At 38.5% G+C, this 17,970-nt stretch overlaps 1 protein-coding gene across 5 annotated transcripts in view; it reads left to right on the top strand.

Annotated features, from left to right (window-relative positions):
* The window catches only part of PTPN13 (protein tyrosine phosphatase non-receptor type 13), a 147,611-nt gene that overhangs the window by 78,121 nt on the left and 51,520 nt on the right, over nucleotides 1–17,970 (top strand). For all 5 annotated transcript variants that reach the window (XM_088133097.1, XM_007420703.3, XM_088133096.1 and 2 more), the window contains 8 exons: nucleotides 1,493–1,588; nucleotides 3,253–3,349; nucleotides 9,167–9,386; nucleotides 11,359–11,433; nucleotides 13,964–14,138; nucleotides 15,147–15,300; nucleotides 15,863–16,001; nucleotides 17,793–17,945. In XM_088133097.1, the coding sequence (XP_087989223.1) occupies nucleotides 1,493–1,588; nucleotides 3,253–3,349; nucleotides 9,167–9,386; nucleotides 11,359–11,433; nucleotides 13,964–14,138; nucleotides 15,147–15,300; nucleotides 15,863–16,001; nucleotides 17,793–17,945 (1,109 nt within the window). The remainder of the gene's footprint in view (nucleotides 1–1,492; nucleotides 1,589–3,252; nucleotides 3,350–9,166; nucleotides 9,387–11,358; nucleotides 11,434–13,963; nucleotides 14,139–15,146; nucleotides 15,301–15,862; nucleotides 16,002–17,792; nucleotides 17,946–17,970) is intronic.

Genomic DNA, 17,970 nt, shown 5'->3' with positions numbered 1-17,970 from the left:
TTAAAAATTGGACACTAGAGGGAACTAGAAGGAACTAAAGCTTACAATTAAAAGAGAAGAACACTTAAAGTTGATTTACTAATGCAGAATGAAGCAAAATATTTTAACATTGAACATATTGAAGGATATTTTTGAACAATGGACCCAGAAGTTAATTGTAGGAGTGTCTGCCTCTATAGATAGACTGTGTTTAAAAGATTTTATGGAAGAGGAACAAGTTTACCGACAAGATTGAGGCTGATCTGAAAGTGGATTTTAAAAAGTGGCTACAAGAATGACATGGAAAAAGATGTTATACTGAACATACAAAAGAAAGCAGCTGATGTCTTAATAATTAAAAGGTATATACAAATAAGAAACCAAGAGAGTGACCTGGATAATTTTCCTATATTGGATTTACACAAGAGGCTTGTTAAAGCTTTGAAGAATTTTGTGAGAAGGGACAAAGAAAAAATGAAAAGAAATCAAATTCTACGATATTATTTGAAGGGACTAAAGATCAAGATTGTTAGAAGTAAAAGGAAGGAATGTAAAGTTGGTTTATTTGTTCAAATAGATATGTTATCTTTGGTAACTTTTAATGGACTTTTTCTGACATCAGAACTGAAATGACAAGGCATTAAGGATTTGTTTATAGATAAAAGATGGAACATGGGAAGAAGAGATCATTTGTTGTATTTTAAGAGAAGGTGATAAGTTACTAAAATTGTTTATATTTGTTATGATGAAGGGGGAAGTTATTTCTTTATTTCTTTTCTTTTTCTTTACTATATTCTTATTTTTTTCTTTCTTTTCCATTTTTCTTCCTACTTTTGCACCTTCTGTTTTTTCTTTTTATTCCTTAGTTTGTGTTAATTTTTATTGTTGCAACTGTAATTTTTAATAAAATTACTATTTAAAAATGACAGAAGGGATAAATGATTTTGCCAAGGGTCTTCCCATTTTATTTATTTTTAAGTGCATCTGAATCTAGAGTTCTAGTTCTAGTCAGGTTTGAGAATGTATCTTCAATTCATTAAGGCTTTTGAAAATAGATTGACTTTTATAGGTAGGCAGCTATAAACATACTTGTTTACAGAAGAAAATAATAACAAAACTTCCATCAAAGACACTCAAGATTTTAGCGGATGGCTAAAATCATCATTTACATTTACAAACATAATATTAGAGATACCTGTTTGGGGCAGTATTCCTTCCTAGCTTTCTTTTAGAGTTGTTTAACTAGATAATATTTCATCCAAAACATATCTAATGAAGTGCCTTTGGTAAACAAAAGGTCATTTTGGTTTGGGAAATGTTTTCACTTTGGACAGTGCATAATAACCCATGGAATCCAGAAGCAATTTTCAGCGCAACTAATAATGGGATATATAATGTAGCCCTCTACCTACCAGCAAAAAGTTATGCACTCCTATTGTGGAAGAAGAAGTCAGTGACTGCATTAAACCCCAGATGAGTTTTGTTCTCTTCTGTTTCCTTACAATTCTTTCAGAGCACGTACGGAAATATAAATCTTACCATAGCGATATATGCAGCACTGACAGTGAAAGCCCATCACTCATTTCTTCTGAGACAGATTTTAGACAAGGTAAGAGTTATGTGGTAATTGGCCTTCAGTTGGTGGATCTTTGCCAGAAGTGATGCTCCATTGTCACTGGTAATGCTGAGAGCATTTTTTCATTTCTAAAGATGGTTTTCCATGGTTGCTGCTTAAGCATGGGTATATATAGATAGTACTCATACTTAGATAGAGAAAAAGAAAATTAAAATAGTTCTTTGGTCTCTCTCAGGGGTGGAGAAGTTTTGGGGGGCTGGTAGCCATACTTAACATTTTTTGGGAAGCTGAGGTTGGCAGTAGATTGAATGATAATACAAAAGTGGGGGTTCATTGTTATTATTTTATTTCTATGCTGCTGTTTCTAGAAGGCAGTACATGTAGTGCTAAATAAAATCATCATGATAAAACTAACAGTTTTTAAAAATGATAAACACAAAAATTATAACAATCTAATTTTTTTTAAAAAGTACCTCAGCGGGCACTCTAAAATATAGTCTGGTCCTTGAATTGACTGGTATCCTGCAAATGTCTGGGTGAACAGTAGTTATCTAAAAGATGAAAGTGAGGGAGCCAGACAAATTTCCCTTGGGGTACCGGAATTGAGAAAACTTCCCCAGATGATCATACCTGGGTGTGCTGGAGGATGCAGCCTTATGTCCTAAGGCTCTAGAGCTTTATAGACAACTGTCAACACCTTAACTTGCACCTGGTAGCTCACAAGCAGCCAGTGTGATACTTTCAGTCATTTAGTGACCTCACTTCACAGAAGGGCAGTTGAGTTCTGCCCAAGTTGCTCCTTGTGAACCATCTTCAAGGGCTGCCTCCTGAAGAGTGCATTGCTGTAATCTGACCATAAGGTGATTAATCGTGGATCACTGAGGCTCCAGGTAGAGTCATGAGCATGACCAGTTACAAAATTCTCATATATTAGAGAACAAAACAGTAAGGTTGCTTTCTGTTGTCACCTCCAGCTCCTACGATGCTTTCCATCATCATCAATTTTTTTTCTGGATAGATGGGCACACTTTCTAATCAAATGTTGAGTGCAACTATCGTTTTTGTTTTCTAAGAATATCTATACAGTCTACAATATGTATCTTCAGAATATTTCTTGGAAATTAATACAATTCTGAGAGCTGGTCTTTTGCAGCATGACCATTTCCCTCCCCCCCCTTTTAATTAAAAGAATCTTAATAAAATAAAAATAATAAAAGCAGGGAACTTAGTGGGTGCCAAAAAATGTATCCATGGGTGTTCTGGTTGTCTTGAGCACCATGTTACCAATCTCTACTGGGTCCTGTGGCTATTGTTGGACAATTGGACTTAGAAATTCTTATAAGTCTGCTGCAGAGATCCTCAAGGACTATTGATAGATCTAACTCTGCTTCCTTATTGCTCTTTGCCTACATTTTTTTTTTTTTGGCTTCTTAAGACAAACAGTGGCCCATCGGGCAGCACAGTTAGCCCATATTTCAGTACAACTTTGTTAAAGCTTCTGCTCCTATGGAAAAAGATGGAATTTTTTAAAGAAACATTGAGTACCACCAGATTTGTCCATCTTGCCACTGTGGACACAATAATGTGTATGATCCCCTCAAAAGTAACTTTTTCATCAGTGAATATTTTGTGTGCCAATACAATATCTTTGTCCAGCCTCAAATCATGAATTGCCTTGTTTCTTTTTTATGTGCCAGTAAGGAGGTTTGAAGCTCTGAAAGATGAGTCCAGTGGTTCTTCCTTAAGAGCAAGTGATACTTCTCCATCAGGTCGAAAGCAAGGACAAAGATCGAGGTAAAAAAAGAAAAGACACAGAGTTAAAATGTAACAGTTCCTTTCCAGATCCACAGGTGTATTGAATGCCTTTATATAAATAACCGAACACTTTGAACAAAGCTACTTAAGATATTTATCCAAAAGAAAGATGATCCCATCCCAAAAGAAAGAGTAGATTTAAGCCCATCGAAATCCTGCACATTGCTCACTTTCCCTAGCTGATCAACCCAAGATTTCCAACTCCAAATGAAACCAATCCTGAAATTCCTCGCTGCCCTCATAACACACACATAACAAATGTTGACCATTTCTTGATTCAGTCCCTGGTATCTCCAGGTAGGTGACCCCTCTTTGAATCCAAGGAAAAACACTAATGGGCAGTGTGAATAGCATTGATGTATCAATGACTTAATTTAATGTGAGGCAGATTTCTATACAGTCATCAGATTAGAGTCCCGAAGACATCCATATAGGTAATTATAAAATGCATATTATTGTTGAATAATGAGTGGCTATTGCAGCTTCCTTCAAGCAAGTCTGATTTGTATACCTAATATGGAAGACTAATTTCAGAACTTGCTTGTTATAGAATGGAGAATAAGCACAAGAACCTAGCCTTTTCTATTATGCACTATTTCTATAATGTAGAACTTGCACTGTTTCTTACTATCCAGTCTTTAATTGAAGATATATATTATTCCTTATGAGAGATGTGCAAATGGTTTGTTTTAGGAAGTAAAGAGAAAGAAGCAAAATGGAAGCCAAAGTGCTATTGGACTAGGAGTGGGGAGATGCAAGTTCAAGTCCATCCTTAATTCCCATCAAGTCCTGCAAGGCTAGCAAACTCAGGAAACAAGAACCACGTGGATTTCCAAAATAATTCTCCTGCACGACTTATACCTAGTATATTAAGGCAGAGTTCTTCTGACTCTTTCTCATACTTTCCCCGCTCCCCTAGGCTTAATAACCTCATTTGTAATGGCCCTGTTTCCTCCCTTAACTGTCTTACTGTCTCCTCTCTGGTCCCCAGGCCTGTAGGCATTCCATCATGGCCACAGAAGCTCACTTGGTGTTTGGGCCAGTCAATCTCTCAGCCCAACGTACCTCACAATGTTGCTGTTTTGAGGAAAAAATTGGAGGAGGGAGGGCTGTATATGTTGCTGTAAGCTGCTGGAGGAAAGATGGGATATAAGTATAACAAAGAAATATATTCAGTTGATATATTCTATAATTTATAGTACTATTTTGTTTGTAGCCAGTCCCAGAAAGATCTTCATTAATTTCTTTCAAAAGTCCAGGACAGAAGATTCTACAGTTTCACAGACAAATGTGTTACATTGCCCAACTGTAGCTGTTTTTACAGTTAGGAAATGTGTCTTGATATCCCACATACATTTGTTTTGCACAGACTTGAAGAGCTCATAGTTTCACCAGTTTGAGGTAACGTCTAAGGCAGAAATATTTGTGACTCATTCCGTAAGAAATGTGTGGGTGTACATAGATTTGTCTACAACAAAATAAAGAATATTTTTATGTTGCTTACAACCATCACCACACTGCCTTCTCTCTCAACATCCACAGTGAATGGCCTTGCCAGATACAGAAATAAAATACATGTCTGGAATATGGAGGACATGCAAAGTAGCCATGGATCACCTGTCCCAAATATTAGAGGGAAGCTTGGGGCAATCTATGACAATTGATCAATCACAGGTTATTCACTGAGCTCATTGTGAACTTCTCTTCAAATCTGCAATGCTATCAGTTTTCTGCTCTCAGGACTGTCTTTGGATTTGAACCTTGGGTTGGCAACTTGAGATTCTAGGCCAGAAGTCTAAAATTGAGAGTAAGATCCTAATGCACAAGCGGTGAATGCACAAGTGGTGTTACATTCAGTGTGTACCTGAGTAGCTGATGCAGTCCACACCCATGGCTGAGTCTCTTCTTTAATTAGGCTTTATTCCTAGGGCCCTCTCCATACAAGACCCATACCAATCTGGGTTTTGTGCCACTCTCCGGGATCACATGACACTATAGGATTCCTGGAACTCTTCATAAAGTGAGCCAGTTAACTTTCAGTTCAGCTCATGCTCTTGAGGAAACACCATAAAGACAGTTTTGCAGCAATTCCTCTGGAGTTGTCGGATAGACAGTTTGTACTGGTAAGAGTTCCTACTTCCTCCTTCATCCTGTGATTTCCACCTGCCTACAGACTCATGCCTTCCAGAAGCTGTGAGTCTGTAGCATCTTGCCACCATCTCCCCATGCTTTCAGAGACTTTGGGAGTTGTCCTCTCCGCAGTCCCTGCAAAAGCAATACAGCAAGGAGTCAGTAAGGACAGGGGAGAAGTTGGGGTAGTAGCTATCACCCTAGTTTTTCTGCTCCCTCATTGGGCAGCAGTGTAGAATGTCTGTCCTCCTCCACTCCAGAGAGAGGCAGTGAAGAGGCTCACACAACAGTGCCAATGAGCTACCAAGTAAGAAGACACAGCCAATGATTATGTGGATGTGCCATAGGTATCATTAACGAAAGGAAGCTGGATGTCCTTCACTGGGATTGCATAGTCAGGCTATGCATGCCAAAGAGCATGTATCCTTCAGAAGGCACTTCTTGAGAAACATTCAAGTAGTAACATTTTGTACCAGCGGGGCAAATATATCCACTTAGAAAGAAGTGCAGCAACAAATCCTTCAAAAGTATACTCATTTACTGCCTTTCAAGTAAATTGTCCTCCTGCTGTGAAAATATTGTTTATCCCCTGGAATAGGGCAACTGGACTGTTGCAACAGGAGTCCCTGTTGGATATTTAATCCCTTTAAGAAAGGATGAGACAGGAGACAACCGTTACTATCCAGCAAGCCTTCTGGGTTGGCAAAGAAGGTTGAAGAATGACAGTGACCACATTCAGCTCCAAATTCCTTGAAAAACCTTAACCCTACATAGCATTCTTCAGGGACATGGTGGGCCAGAAAGCATGCCCAAAGGTTCTGTCCTGCCTGGCTGGCTTGTTCTAGAAATGAAAGTTCCAACCTTGCATCTCCCCAAATGGGTGGTACCATTCAACAATTGCCAACTTTACAAATGAACTTCAGTAAAATAAGCGAAATCCTCTTTTAAATATTATACTCAAGCTTAAAGCCAAATCAACTAGCATTTAGAGTGCATTTAAATTTTAAGTTGTTGCCATAAGCTGTTGAACTCCTGGAGAGGGTTGTCCTTGAATTCATGAAGATTGATAAAGCCAAATAAAACAGAAAGGACCAAACTGAGATAGAGATGGGTATGGAAAAAAATCTCATTTGTTTTCCAGCATTGTGACTCCTTTTAGAGAAACTCTGTGTGTGGTGGTGGAGGTGGGTGCAAGTATAAAAAACAGGAGAATTATTAGTGTGGTAAACTTCAAGTTGTTGAAATCTCAGTGCCAACATAAATAGCTTTATGCTGCACCTTCTTCTGTTGTAAATCTCCCCACCCTTTATCCACCCACAGGAAACTCACATATTGGCTGCAACCTTTACTCCAGTTCTTAATCATTTCTTTGCCATTCAGATTCAAGATGACTGCAATAGGTGGCTTATACTCCTTCTGTAACGCCTTGAAACATCAGAGAACTTACTTATTTCTTGCTCCAATTCACAGTATTCTGAGATAAGATCAGCTAATCAGAAATGCTAATGTATTAGTATTATTCACCATAATATTCACTGTAGCCCATGGGCTCAGCTGGCTTAATAATCCTGCAAAAGCTGCTGTTCAAAAAGTTTTACAAGCTCTACTGGAAAAATCAAGTAATGGGGGGGGGGGGGGGGAAACGAAACCAAGCACATACATTTGGAATTGTGTGGAATATATCCCCCAGCTGTTAGCCATTTGCAAATTCATGAAAAATGACACTCAAGCAATATATTTTATTTTTAAATTTAGCCTATTCAGGCATGCCTTCAGCATTAGATGTAATTCATACAAACATCCATTATAATATTTGTTCACTTCAGGCTCTAAATTTCTTAGGCCATTTGTGAAATGGGAGGAATAGTTATACACATGTAAATATTCCTTCCATTTCACAAATGTAATCCCTGGGCTCAGTATAATTTTTTAAAGACAGTTTTCTGAAGAAGAAAAGAACCAGGGTAAATTAGAAGGCAGATAAAATGCCAAGATCTAACTATGTTGTAAAGGGTTTATTACAGTTCATTTTTCATGTTAAATTGTGTCTCTTTTCTTAACAAACCCTGGATTTTTGCACGTGTATGCGGTTGCTAAAAGCTGAACATGCAAAGGTTGTTTCTGCAACACAGAAAAGTGATATGCTGCCCAGGATGGTTGACCGTAGGGCAGCATATAAATTTATCATCATCATCATCGTTATTATTATTATTTGCCCACCAAACAGTACTATTTACAAAATGTAGGCTGTGGGGAAAAAATGATGAATGTAAGAAATAAAAGATATTATATAAGGTAAACTTTGGTTAACAGCAATGTGCTGAAGAGTCTTCTCCTTAATATATTTGTGTCCCCAAAGCAATGGGTCTCTGAGCTATTTCATTCTGTAGGTTAAATGTGTACCTTATGCCATTCCAAAATTTGGTCTTTCTGCTCTCTGAACTTTTGCTTCACTTTTTATTCTGCATTACCGAACCCATTCCTTAACCTTGGTAGTAACAGTATATGCAACAATGCTTCAGTGAATACAAGAGACAAATATTTCTTCTGCATAGACTCGTTTTCCAGCTGACTGGTAATCATGCCAGTGCCAAGTTAATAAGTAATTCCTATATTCTGACTTAAGAAGGCAAACCAAAAAGTTCAGGGGTTGAGTTGCATTTGTAGGCTGACCTGAAGCCTTAGTCCGTCAAGTTAAGGAAGGCTTTTATGGGATTCTTAGAAGTTAAGATTTCATATTTAAATAGAAGGCACTTCTGTGTAATAATTAGCTTACAACCTCAGAGTGAATAATCAGCTGCAATTCTAGTTTAATTCTGTACATAAATGTGTTGGAAAGCCAAGACTGGCCACCGCTTCTTTACTAAGATATGCTACATACAGTATATATGTAGTGAAAAAAGCCACATGTGCAGCTATGGAATGCATGGTATGGATTTTGTAACTAGTATTTGGTTAAAGCATCAGAAGTTGAAATGTTGCATCTCCCATCCCTACTCTAAAAGGTCTTTGTCCCAGTACCTAAAAGGTACACCTTTCTTGCTGAGGAAAAATGCTTAGGATCAGCTTTTGATCAGCTAAGAAGGTGCAAGAAGAACAAAAAAAAGAAAAGATCTTGTTCTTCTCCCCATATTTATCTTTATCGTCCAAAGTTACTTTGCACCTTAAATAAAAGGAAAAACTTACTGAGAGTAAGATCTGAACAATGGAACTGTCTGTTTGCAGAGATTGTGAGTTCTTCATTTATGCTGCTCTATGACCGAAATAAAATTGATTGACTGAGTTCTTCATCTCTGGAGGTTTTTAAGAAGTGGGTAGCCCAGTGTTTCTCAACCTCATCCACTTTAAGAAGGGTGGACTTCACCTCTCAGAATTCCCCAGCCAGCCATGCTAGCTGGGGAATTCTGGGAGTTGAAGTCCACCCTTCTTAAAGTGGCTGTGGTTGAGAAACACTGCGCCAGATAGCCATCTCTCAAGGATGGTTTAACTGGTTTTCCTGCACATTGCCAAGGCTTGGACTAGATTATCTTTAAGGTCTCTTTCAACTCCACAGTTTTATGATTCCATGTCTACAAGTTAGGTTTTCTGTTATACTCTGCTACAGAGCCATTCATTCATTCGTCATGGCAGTCAGATTTTTTTCTCCCCTTTCCTTTTCAACAACAGGCAGTATGAAGCATCTCTTGAAGACAACCTGTTGAGCCAAGAAGTAATGTTGAAGCGCCAAGAGGAGGAGATGATGCAGCTGCAAGCTAAAATGGCTCTCCGGCAATCTCGACTCAGCCTCTATTCTGGAGACATAGTGAGACCGACCGTGCTTGATATGACAAAGGATCCTCTAAGAGAAATTGCTTTGGAAACAGCCATGACACAAAGGAAGCTAAGGGTAATGTTAAGACAGTGATGGGCCAGGGAATGCATCTTTGAAAAAAACAGGCGTGCTAAGCAGATTGGAGATGTTAACACATAATTCAACTTCTCCCTCCCTCTGTAGCAATGTTTTGTTTTTAGCAGTTGACTGACAATTTTTAGTGGCCCAATTTTGGGCAGTCCCAAAACAATGGCTGGAAACCAGATGTGAGTCATCAGTTGCCCTCTCTTATTTTAAGTTGTTGAGCAGTACACTTGAATGAACAAAAGTTAATTCTTTATAAAGGTTAATAGTCATTTCTAATAATACTTGGGTCTGGTGCTAACGTATTGTCAGAATGCAAACTTACGAGGTTCATCTTGGAGCTGGGAATAAACACACAGGTGGTTGCTTGTAGGAGAGAGAAGATTTTATTTTGGAGAGCCAGATACACAAGAAGGGCCTCCTCATGGGGCTTCCCAGGAATCCCCTTTTATAGGGAAGATCCTTAAAAGGTGCAAAGGGAAACCGGTCCTCTAGGATTTCTTAGAAAAGGTAATTAGCTAGGATTCTAAGAGAGAGTGCTGGTGAAACTGACTAGGGAGCAATTGACTGAGGAGTGTTCTAAGGCCAGGCACCCTACTGACCTGGGGTTTCCTGTGTTTGCCTTATCTGGTATTGTCTAACTGGAATGTAGATATCTTTGGGAAGAAATCTTTTTATGATTTGATTTTTTGGGTTTAAGGAATGTTGGCCCTTCCTGCCAGATCTTTAGTTTTTTAATTATGGGCTGGGGTAGAAGACCCTTGATTCTTCCTGCTATGTTTTTAATCTTTTTAGGTGAGCCCATTCTTACTATAATTTAGTCATATACCTTGTTTGCTGTTAAGATAAACAATGGTAGGGTAAGACAAATGGGAAGCTCTGACTTTCTGCTGACATGGGGGGAAGAATTTGACTTCCTTCTCACAGTATATATTCTGTGTCCATGCTTGGAATGAAATGTATTCATACAAATGCATAACATTTAGGAGTGTGGTATGTATATGTATACGTATATGTATGTATAATTCTTTATTTATTTCATGGTTGTTGTCCTAATAGGCCATTACAGCCTTTCTGTCTTAGAAAATGTTATTTCTATGGAGATTCTTGAGATTCTTACTACATGCCCCAACAGTAACAGAGATGGTTTAAGCAAGTGCACCGTGCTGTCTAGTTTTGACACCAAAATAATGAAAAATGGGGAACCAATGACTCAGTACTGTCCTGGAATGTTTCCAACTTCTGTTGCTCTTGACATAAGTTTCTTCCAATTCACCCATACACAGTTTAGATTATGTTTGAGAAAGACCTGTGGTTTTTTTAAAAAAAAAAGTTGATTAATGAACAACTCAATTAGAATATTAATATTGGCAGGTAAGCATGCCTCAAAGAAATGTGCTCAATGCAACTGCTTTTCCTCCACTGGAGAAATATTGGAATGATGATGAACATGAATTATCTGGGCAGCGCTTTGCAAAAGTAGGCCATGCAGGTCTCAGAAATGCTTTGATGTGTTTATAGTAGCCATATGGATATGCTTCCCCAAAGCTAGAAGGTTTGAAAATCAATTATATCTGAGGGAGTAGCTGCATCTTTTGGATAATGGTATATATTTAAATATAAATACATACAGATATAAATAGTTCATATTTCTGGTAGAAGTTACAGCTTCATATAGGTTCATCCTTCCATGTCGTGATGGAAGATGGCTGCTTGAATTACTATTTGTGCTTCTATATTTCCTCAACCTAATGCCTTGCACTGGGATTACAATTTCCAGAATTTCCAAATAAATTCTTGGGATGGGAAGTTCTAGAAGTATAGTAATCCTCCCAGCCCATCTGGAAAGCATCAGGTTTTACATGGCAATTATTCAATTACAGAAACACCATTTATTTGTTAAATGAACAGACTGCTTATCTTATGGAGGCTGAATACTAAAATGAGTTTCTCTGATTTGCAGAATTTCTTTGGTCCTGAGTTTGTAAAAACTACCATTGAACCCTTTACCTCTTTGGACCTGCCAAAATCAATTTTGGTAAGATCTCTACTATAAATGGACTGTCATAAGTAGCGATATAACTAGCAGTGATCTGATGGTATGGCAGCTTTATGTTTTTTTCTCCTATAAAATCCTTCCTTTATGTCTGTTCTTAACATGCCTGACTTCTCTTAGTGGATTCATTGTTCTTTTTAATTTTTCTAGGCAATCCTTGGTTTAGCTTTCTCTGAATTTTAAGCTCCACGTGGAATATTTATCATGAGCTTTTAAAATCAATTTTAGAGATTGGGAAGACAACCTGCTTTGTCTTTCATGTTGTCCAATTCAGATAACACTTATTTTGTTGTGGAGTATATGAAACCGCCTTATAGGACTGTTGAACATTCATTCATTCATTCATTCATTCATTCATTCATTCATTCATTCATTCGTGTATGTTTCAGATTTGTCACCGCCCATCTCACTGCAGAGCAATTCTGGGTGGTTTAGTTCATCTTATCAACCAGTCTGAGCCCTTCTAGACTGTAGCACTAAAATGCTTTTCTATGGTCCATAGGCCAGCAGAGAACATGCTGGATGCACTATTGATTGCTATTCGGCCTCAGCAAGGCAGAGGGGCACCCCAGGGCAAGAGAAGTGGGGAGGAGCAGAGAATGGGGTGAAGCAACTCTCTTGCTGCCAGTTCTCTGATCCCATGAATCCTTCTATGGGATTGGAACACTGGCAGCAAAAAACTCCCCACCTCTCCCCACAGTTTATCTTGGGAGGTTGCAGCTGATGAAGCACTTCACCTGTTTTTCTTGCCAGGGGAGAAAAGAAAGCCACTACCTTGGCTGCCATCCCCTTGGTAATGCTACCCCCTTCTACAGATCAGATGCTCCAGTCCTTTGTCCCCAGGGTGGTGCAGATTTTTAAAATGGGTTTGACAGTTCCTTGGAAGCGTGCTGGATATATGTTATAAATGTGTCTAGCAATCTTCCAGAGCACCACTGGGCATATGTTTAAATGCATCTGCTCACCTCCACAGGTCAGGCACTACTGGGCAGACTTCTCCAGGGCTAGATGAGAAATTTTCCCATAGGGGGTGGAGGGATATCTAAAAGCCACATCCTCCCTCCCCTGCACACTTCTCTTGCCACACCTCCAAGTGCCAGTAGCCTAAGAATCTGATGCCAGGTCTGGCAGTGTTGGCAGGAAAAGTGGGAAAGGTGGTCGTTTGGTACAGTGGGAAGGCCCGACTCTCCCACTGCCAAAAGCAGAATGGCCTTGGTAAACAGTGGCTCAGGACTACCCCAAACCTTAGATCAAAATAAGCAGACAGTCCATATGGCAAGGTTTGTGTTGGCATAAGGTAGAAAGCACTACTTTAAAACTAGAACAGAAAAATAGGATTGCAGGTGCTGTTTGGGTTAGGTTGGGAGTGAGTTGAAGTTGTTTATGTCCTCTCGAGATAGTTAGCAAAGCCTCTTCTGCCACAGTTAGCTGGTGATGCAGAAGAGCCTGTTGTTTGATCTGCATGGCATTAGTGCTGAAGGGTACCAGGCAGAGAGATTCCTTGAGGATGGACCTACAGAAATTTCAGCCTCTTTCCATTTCAGCTTCCTTAAGATCCACAGACAAACACTTTCTGCCTCTGTAATTTGCATGCAAATTCTTTCTTAATGTACGCATTTTCGTACAGAAAATATTGCCTAGCAGGTACATTTTCATGTAGTTTTCCTGAAGACAAACATTTCTGTGTGCTGAACTCTTTGGCTTCTTCAATCCTGCCTCTGCTTCCATTAGTAAAGTTGCTACTTACCATACATGGGATTGCATCAAGACCAAAAGCAAGCTGCTTACCGTGACGGACGGTTCTTTGATGCAGTTATTCATCCTTCTGCCCTGTTTTCTGCTCTATTATTAAGGTTATTATTAAAGCTATTAAAAATGAAGCAGTTTGAGAGATTGGAGCCTGTGTGCCCTTGGACATGTGGGAATAGACTTCTAATGGATCTGTAGAAATGATTTTGACTGTACACATTTTTGTGATTAGAGAATTCATTGCAAAATTCAGAGAAGTGTGAATATTGAAATACTGTTTTCATTCTCATGTTAGTTAAGAATGTATGAATAGGGTATATTCACAGTAATATTTGAACCACATCAGTTTCTATCTGAGCTTTTCCCAGTCCTTCAGGTTTCTGGTAGTGGGAGATAGTAGGACTTCTCTGCTCTGCTCTGCTCTGCTCTGCTCTGCTCTGCTCTGCTCTGCTCTTCCCTGGTCATGTGTTTCTGTGTATATTTTAAAAAGGTATGTGGCAAGCAAAGCCATGAATAAAGCAATACTGTATGTAGTCCTAATTAATATAAATTCCATACTGGACTATTATCTATCTGTGTGTGTAATTTTATTTTCAAAAAGTAAGATCACTGTTTAAAATATTTTTGATAAATTGAGACTTCCCCTGAGCTGTATCATGTTAGAAAGTGGCTATGTTTTTTTAAAGGACACTTTTGACAATTTATGGTCCTTTGTATGCAATTCTGTGTCATTGTTGATAGTCTTTTATTTTTTGAAAAACAGAACAAGAAAGGGAAGAATGAAGACAATCGTCGGAAAGTCAACATCATGCTTTTAAGTGGGCAAAGACTGGAATTGACTTGTGATACCAAGACCGTATGCAAAGATGTATTTGATATGGTAGTTGCCCATATTGGTTTAGTGGAGCATCACTTGTTTGGGTTGGCTTCTTTAAAAGGTGAGAAAAATATTATATTACCCTGGATATTTTTCACTTGATGATCAAATGGTAATTTACATGTATGAATGAGTCTTACTGATCACAGAAATAAATCCCATGTTTTCTTGGGACCAGACTACTTTTTATGACTGAGATACACAAGTTCATCTTTCTCTCTAGGTTTATTTCCCATAATAGAAACAGCTGGTTTGAATTGAGACAGTGTTGTAAAGAAAGGGGAAATTATTGTGTTTTTTTTTCTATGCCATTTTATTGATGAAAAATCCCCTGCTATTTGTCCTCATAGCAAAAACATATGTGAACACAAGTTTTTCCCATATGTCTTTGTTACCATTCAAATAGCATTTTCAAGATAATTTTAAATTGGGAAAATGGGAAGGACCTGAAAGAATTTTTTTCCTTCCTTGCCCCCACCTGAAGTCTGGCACAATATCCTGATTCAAACAGGTAAATGTGGCTGCTCTTGGAAAAACAATAAATGAATTGACAGCTTGATCATTCATGATGGAGGTAATGTAGGAGACAACCGGGGGAGGGAAATCTTCTCTGGGCAAGCCTTCCCCAACCTGGACATCCTTCAGTATGTGGACTTCAACTTCAAGAATCCCCAGCTAGCAGATCATTGCTGAGGGTTCCAGGAAGGTACTCTCTGGGCCATCAGGCAGCCATTAGAAAACTCATCAGCCTGTGGTAAATACTGTATGTATACATGGGAATCAGTCCCTGCCATGGCCCTCAGAAATTCTTCTGTTATCCACTTTGCTTTGTTTTCTGCACCTAAATCTGCACGCATTAAGAAAAACAGCTGATAGCTCAATCCTATACATACCTGATCCCAGTTAAATTCCTCTGAGTAAGATGGAGGCTGACTTTTTTCTGTAGAATTACAACCTACAGATCACATATTCGGGAGACAGTTCGTGTTTGTGGATATATCACCCAAGCAGAGCGACTTAGCTGCAATGTCTTATGAATGTTCTATGTTTATTTATCTTTTGATGATAGAACATGAGTATTTCTTCATCGACCCAGAGCTGAAGCTTACTAAAGTAGCTCCTGATGGCTGGAAAGAAGAACCCAAGAAAAAGAACAAAAACACAGTCAACTTCATCTTGTTCTTCCGGATTAAGTTCTTTGTGGATGATATTGGTCTGATACAGTGAGTATATTTGCGTTGTGTTTTAAGTCATTCTTCTGCCATGTGCATGTTTTACTGAGGAAGCCAACATGCTCCCAAGTAGTCTTACTTTCACACAAAGTTACGGTGATCCTGTTCCAGTTTTCTGTTCATCAGCAGGGGAAGGTAACAAAGCAGCAGAAGGGGAATGGTAACAAAGGGATGATCCCAGCCTGTTATTCAGTTAATAGCCTGACAATCATACATTTGACAGCCAGGAATTCCATGATAGCATATGCATGAATTCCATATAGGCAACTGAGAAAATTTAGTGGAGGAGTTACTAAACTTTTCCCTGCCAGCTCAATGTATTTTCATGCTGATTGCGTATTGCTATAACATTTGAACCACCCTACCAGATAGAATTGAATACATGCACATAATACATTTAACCTGTTTCCACATGATCCAGTTAACCATGTTGTACAAAAGGACCATAGTATAAAATGGAATCATCACCTTGAGCTAATCTGTGTACGCTCATTTTTTCCGTATCAAGTGTTCTGTTTATTTCTTCTCCTCATCCTCTTTTGGTATGCTCTAGGCACGCACTGACGTATCATCAGTACTACCTTCAGTTAAGGAAAGATCTTCTAGAAGAGAAGATACATTGTGATGATGAAACAGCCTTATTGCTGGCTTCCTTGGCCCTCCAGGCAGAATATGGAGATTATCAAGCTGAAGTAAGTAGATTTTCACTTGCTGGCAAGCTCCTGATTCCTATGCTTGCTGTGTAGTTTAGTACATCTCAGTTGGCTTGGATGGTACATAAATGTCCTGTATTAGGTTTGGTAAATGTGTAGTTGTGAAGCAGAAGAGAAGAATTCAAAGGTTTTCCAAACTGAGTTGGTTTATAGCCATAGAACTGATATCAGAAATTACAACAACTTCTCCCATTTAGGGTCTTGAAGCCAAAGTAAGCCAAAGTTTTGTGGAACAAATGTGATGGTACTGAGGTTTCCTGTTTATGCCAAAAGAAAACATTCAGATTCAAATTTAACTAATAGTGAGGCAACTATTTTTCAAACTTCTGATCTCAATCACTTATTTCATACTTCATTCCAGAAGCTGTTAAAAAATGCTTAAAGCTTTTGGTCTGTACAAAGTAATAACTATTAAAATCATCATCATGTCACAGTTGCAAAAGCTCTCATAATGTCACTAAAATTTCTTGAGATTTGGAGCATCTGGATCAACATTCAGAACAGGCAATGAAGCCTGGGAGTCGAAAACTTATTTTATACTAGTAGCCCAAATTTTTTATTTTATTTTATTTTGCATACAATGCCCAGAACTGTGCAGAAATTCCACAAATGATCTCTTTCAAATGAATGCAAGGTCTAATTCTGAACACACCTGAGGTAGAGACAGAGTATGGTGTGGGCAGTTCTGTGGATAAAAGGAGGTAAAAACAGAGATGCTCATTCAGATATTCAGCATTCTCCCTTTTTTGAGGGTAATTATTTTGAATTCATCCACACACTTTGAAAATATGAGTTTCTTATCTGTAAAAGTTATACTTTGAGTGGTGACCTATACAATCAAATACATGGATTCTGGGCCTGCCCAGAACATGATTCAAGAAATTTCTAAAGCAGAGTTAAAGATTTGGTCCCACCAATGTACGCATACGCAAGATTCCTGCTTTCCTACTTCATTCAGTTATAACCCCCACAGTGATATACAAAGGAAATCAGAGCAAGGATGGGAGTTTCATGACTACCTTGATGACTACTCAAAGAATCATAGCTATAGATAAGCATTTTGCCTGTGGTCTCTGTTTAGTTATATCTATAGTCTGGCTTGCTATCTTACGAACTGAAGAGAACACAGTGTGAAGAAAGTCTTTCCGAAGGACATAAGCATCCTGATTCTGTCATCAGGTTTGTAGTGCTGAATTAATACACCACAAAAACATTCAGAAGAAAAGCAGTTTCTATATGAACTCCAGTAGAGTACACTCAGGAGAAGGAGTTTTGCCAACTCTTAACAGATGTGGACAGTTGAAGAAAGATATAAGCCATGCTGCTTAAATGTAGAATAAACAACCTCCTTGTACATGAATGGTCTGTTAACTAGGAGTTTAATTATTCGTTGCAGCATACTAGCATCTATTTATTTATTTATTTATTCAAGTATTCTGTTGTGCAGTTTTAACATCACTGCAATCAGGAGCCTCTATAAAAGCTGAATTCTTGAAAAGCCTATGCTTGCAGTTTTCAGAAAGATGTAATCACCCCTTTTTGATGTCTGGGTTTTATTTAACATTATAAATAATAAAATCATATAGGACTAACAATTGGGTAGGGAGGTTTTGGCAGTGGTGTAGATGACTCCAAGGAAGCTGTGCTTCATATCCTGCATCACCTGTGGTTATGCCACTCCACCATTATCAGAGTGGCATAGCATCCAGTTACAGCTAGCTTAGATCAGGGCCCTGGCTTACAGTCTTACTCTGATGCTTCTCTTTGCAGGTACATGGCCTATCCTATTTCAGAACAGAACACTATTTGCCAGCAAGAGTGATAGAAAATCTGGACCTATCTAATGTGAAAGAAGAATTGCCAAAGCTGCATAGCACATATGCAGGTGCTTCTGAAAAAGAAGCTGAAATAGAATTTCTGAAGGTTAGAAATTCTGGGTGTTTTCATA

This window comes from Python bivittatus, unplaced genomic scaffold, assembly GCF_059951505.1.
Source record: "Python bivittatus isolate LINGU-HERP-01145 unplaced genomic scaffold, Pbiv_v1 ctg000070_np1212, whole genome shotgun sequence".
Lineage (NCBI taxonomy): Eukaryota > Metazoa > Chordata > Lepidosauria > Squamata > Pythonidae > Python > Python bivittatus.
The sequence above is the reverse complement of the archived record's forward strand: the minus strand, read 5'-3'. Positions and strand labels throughout refer to the sequence as shown.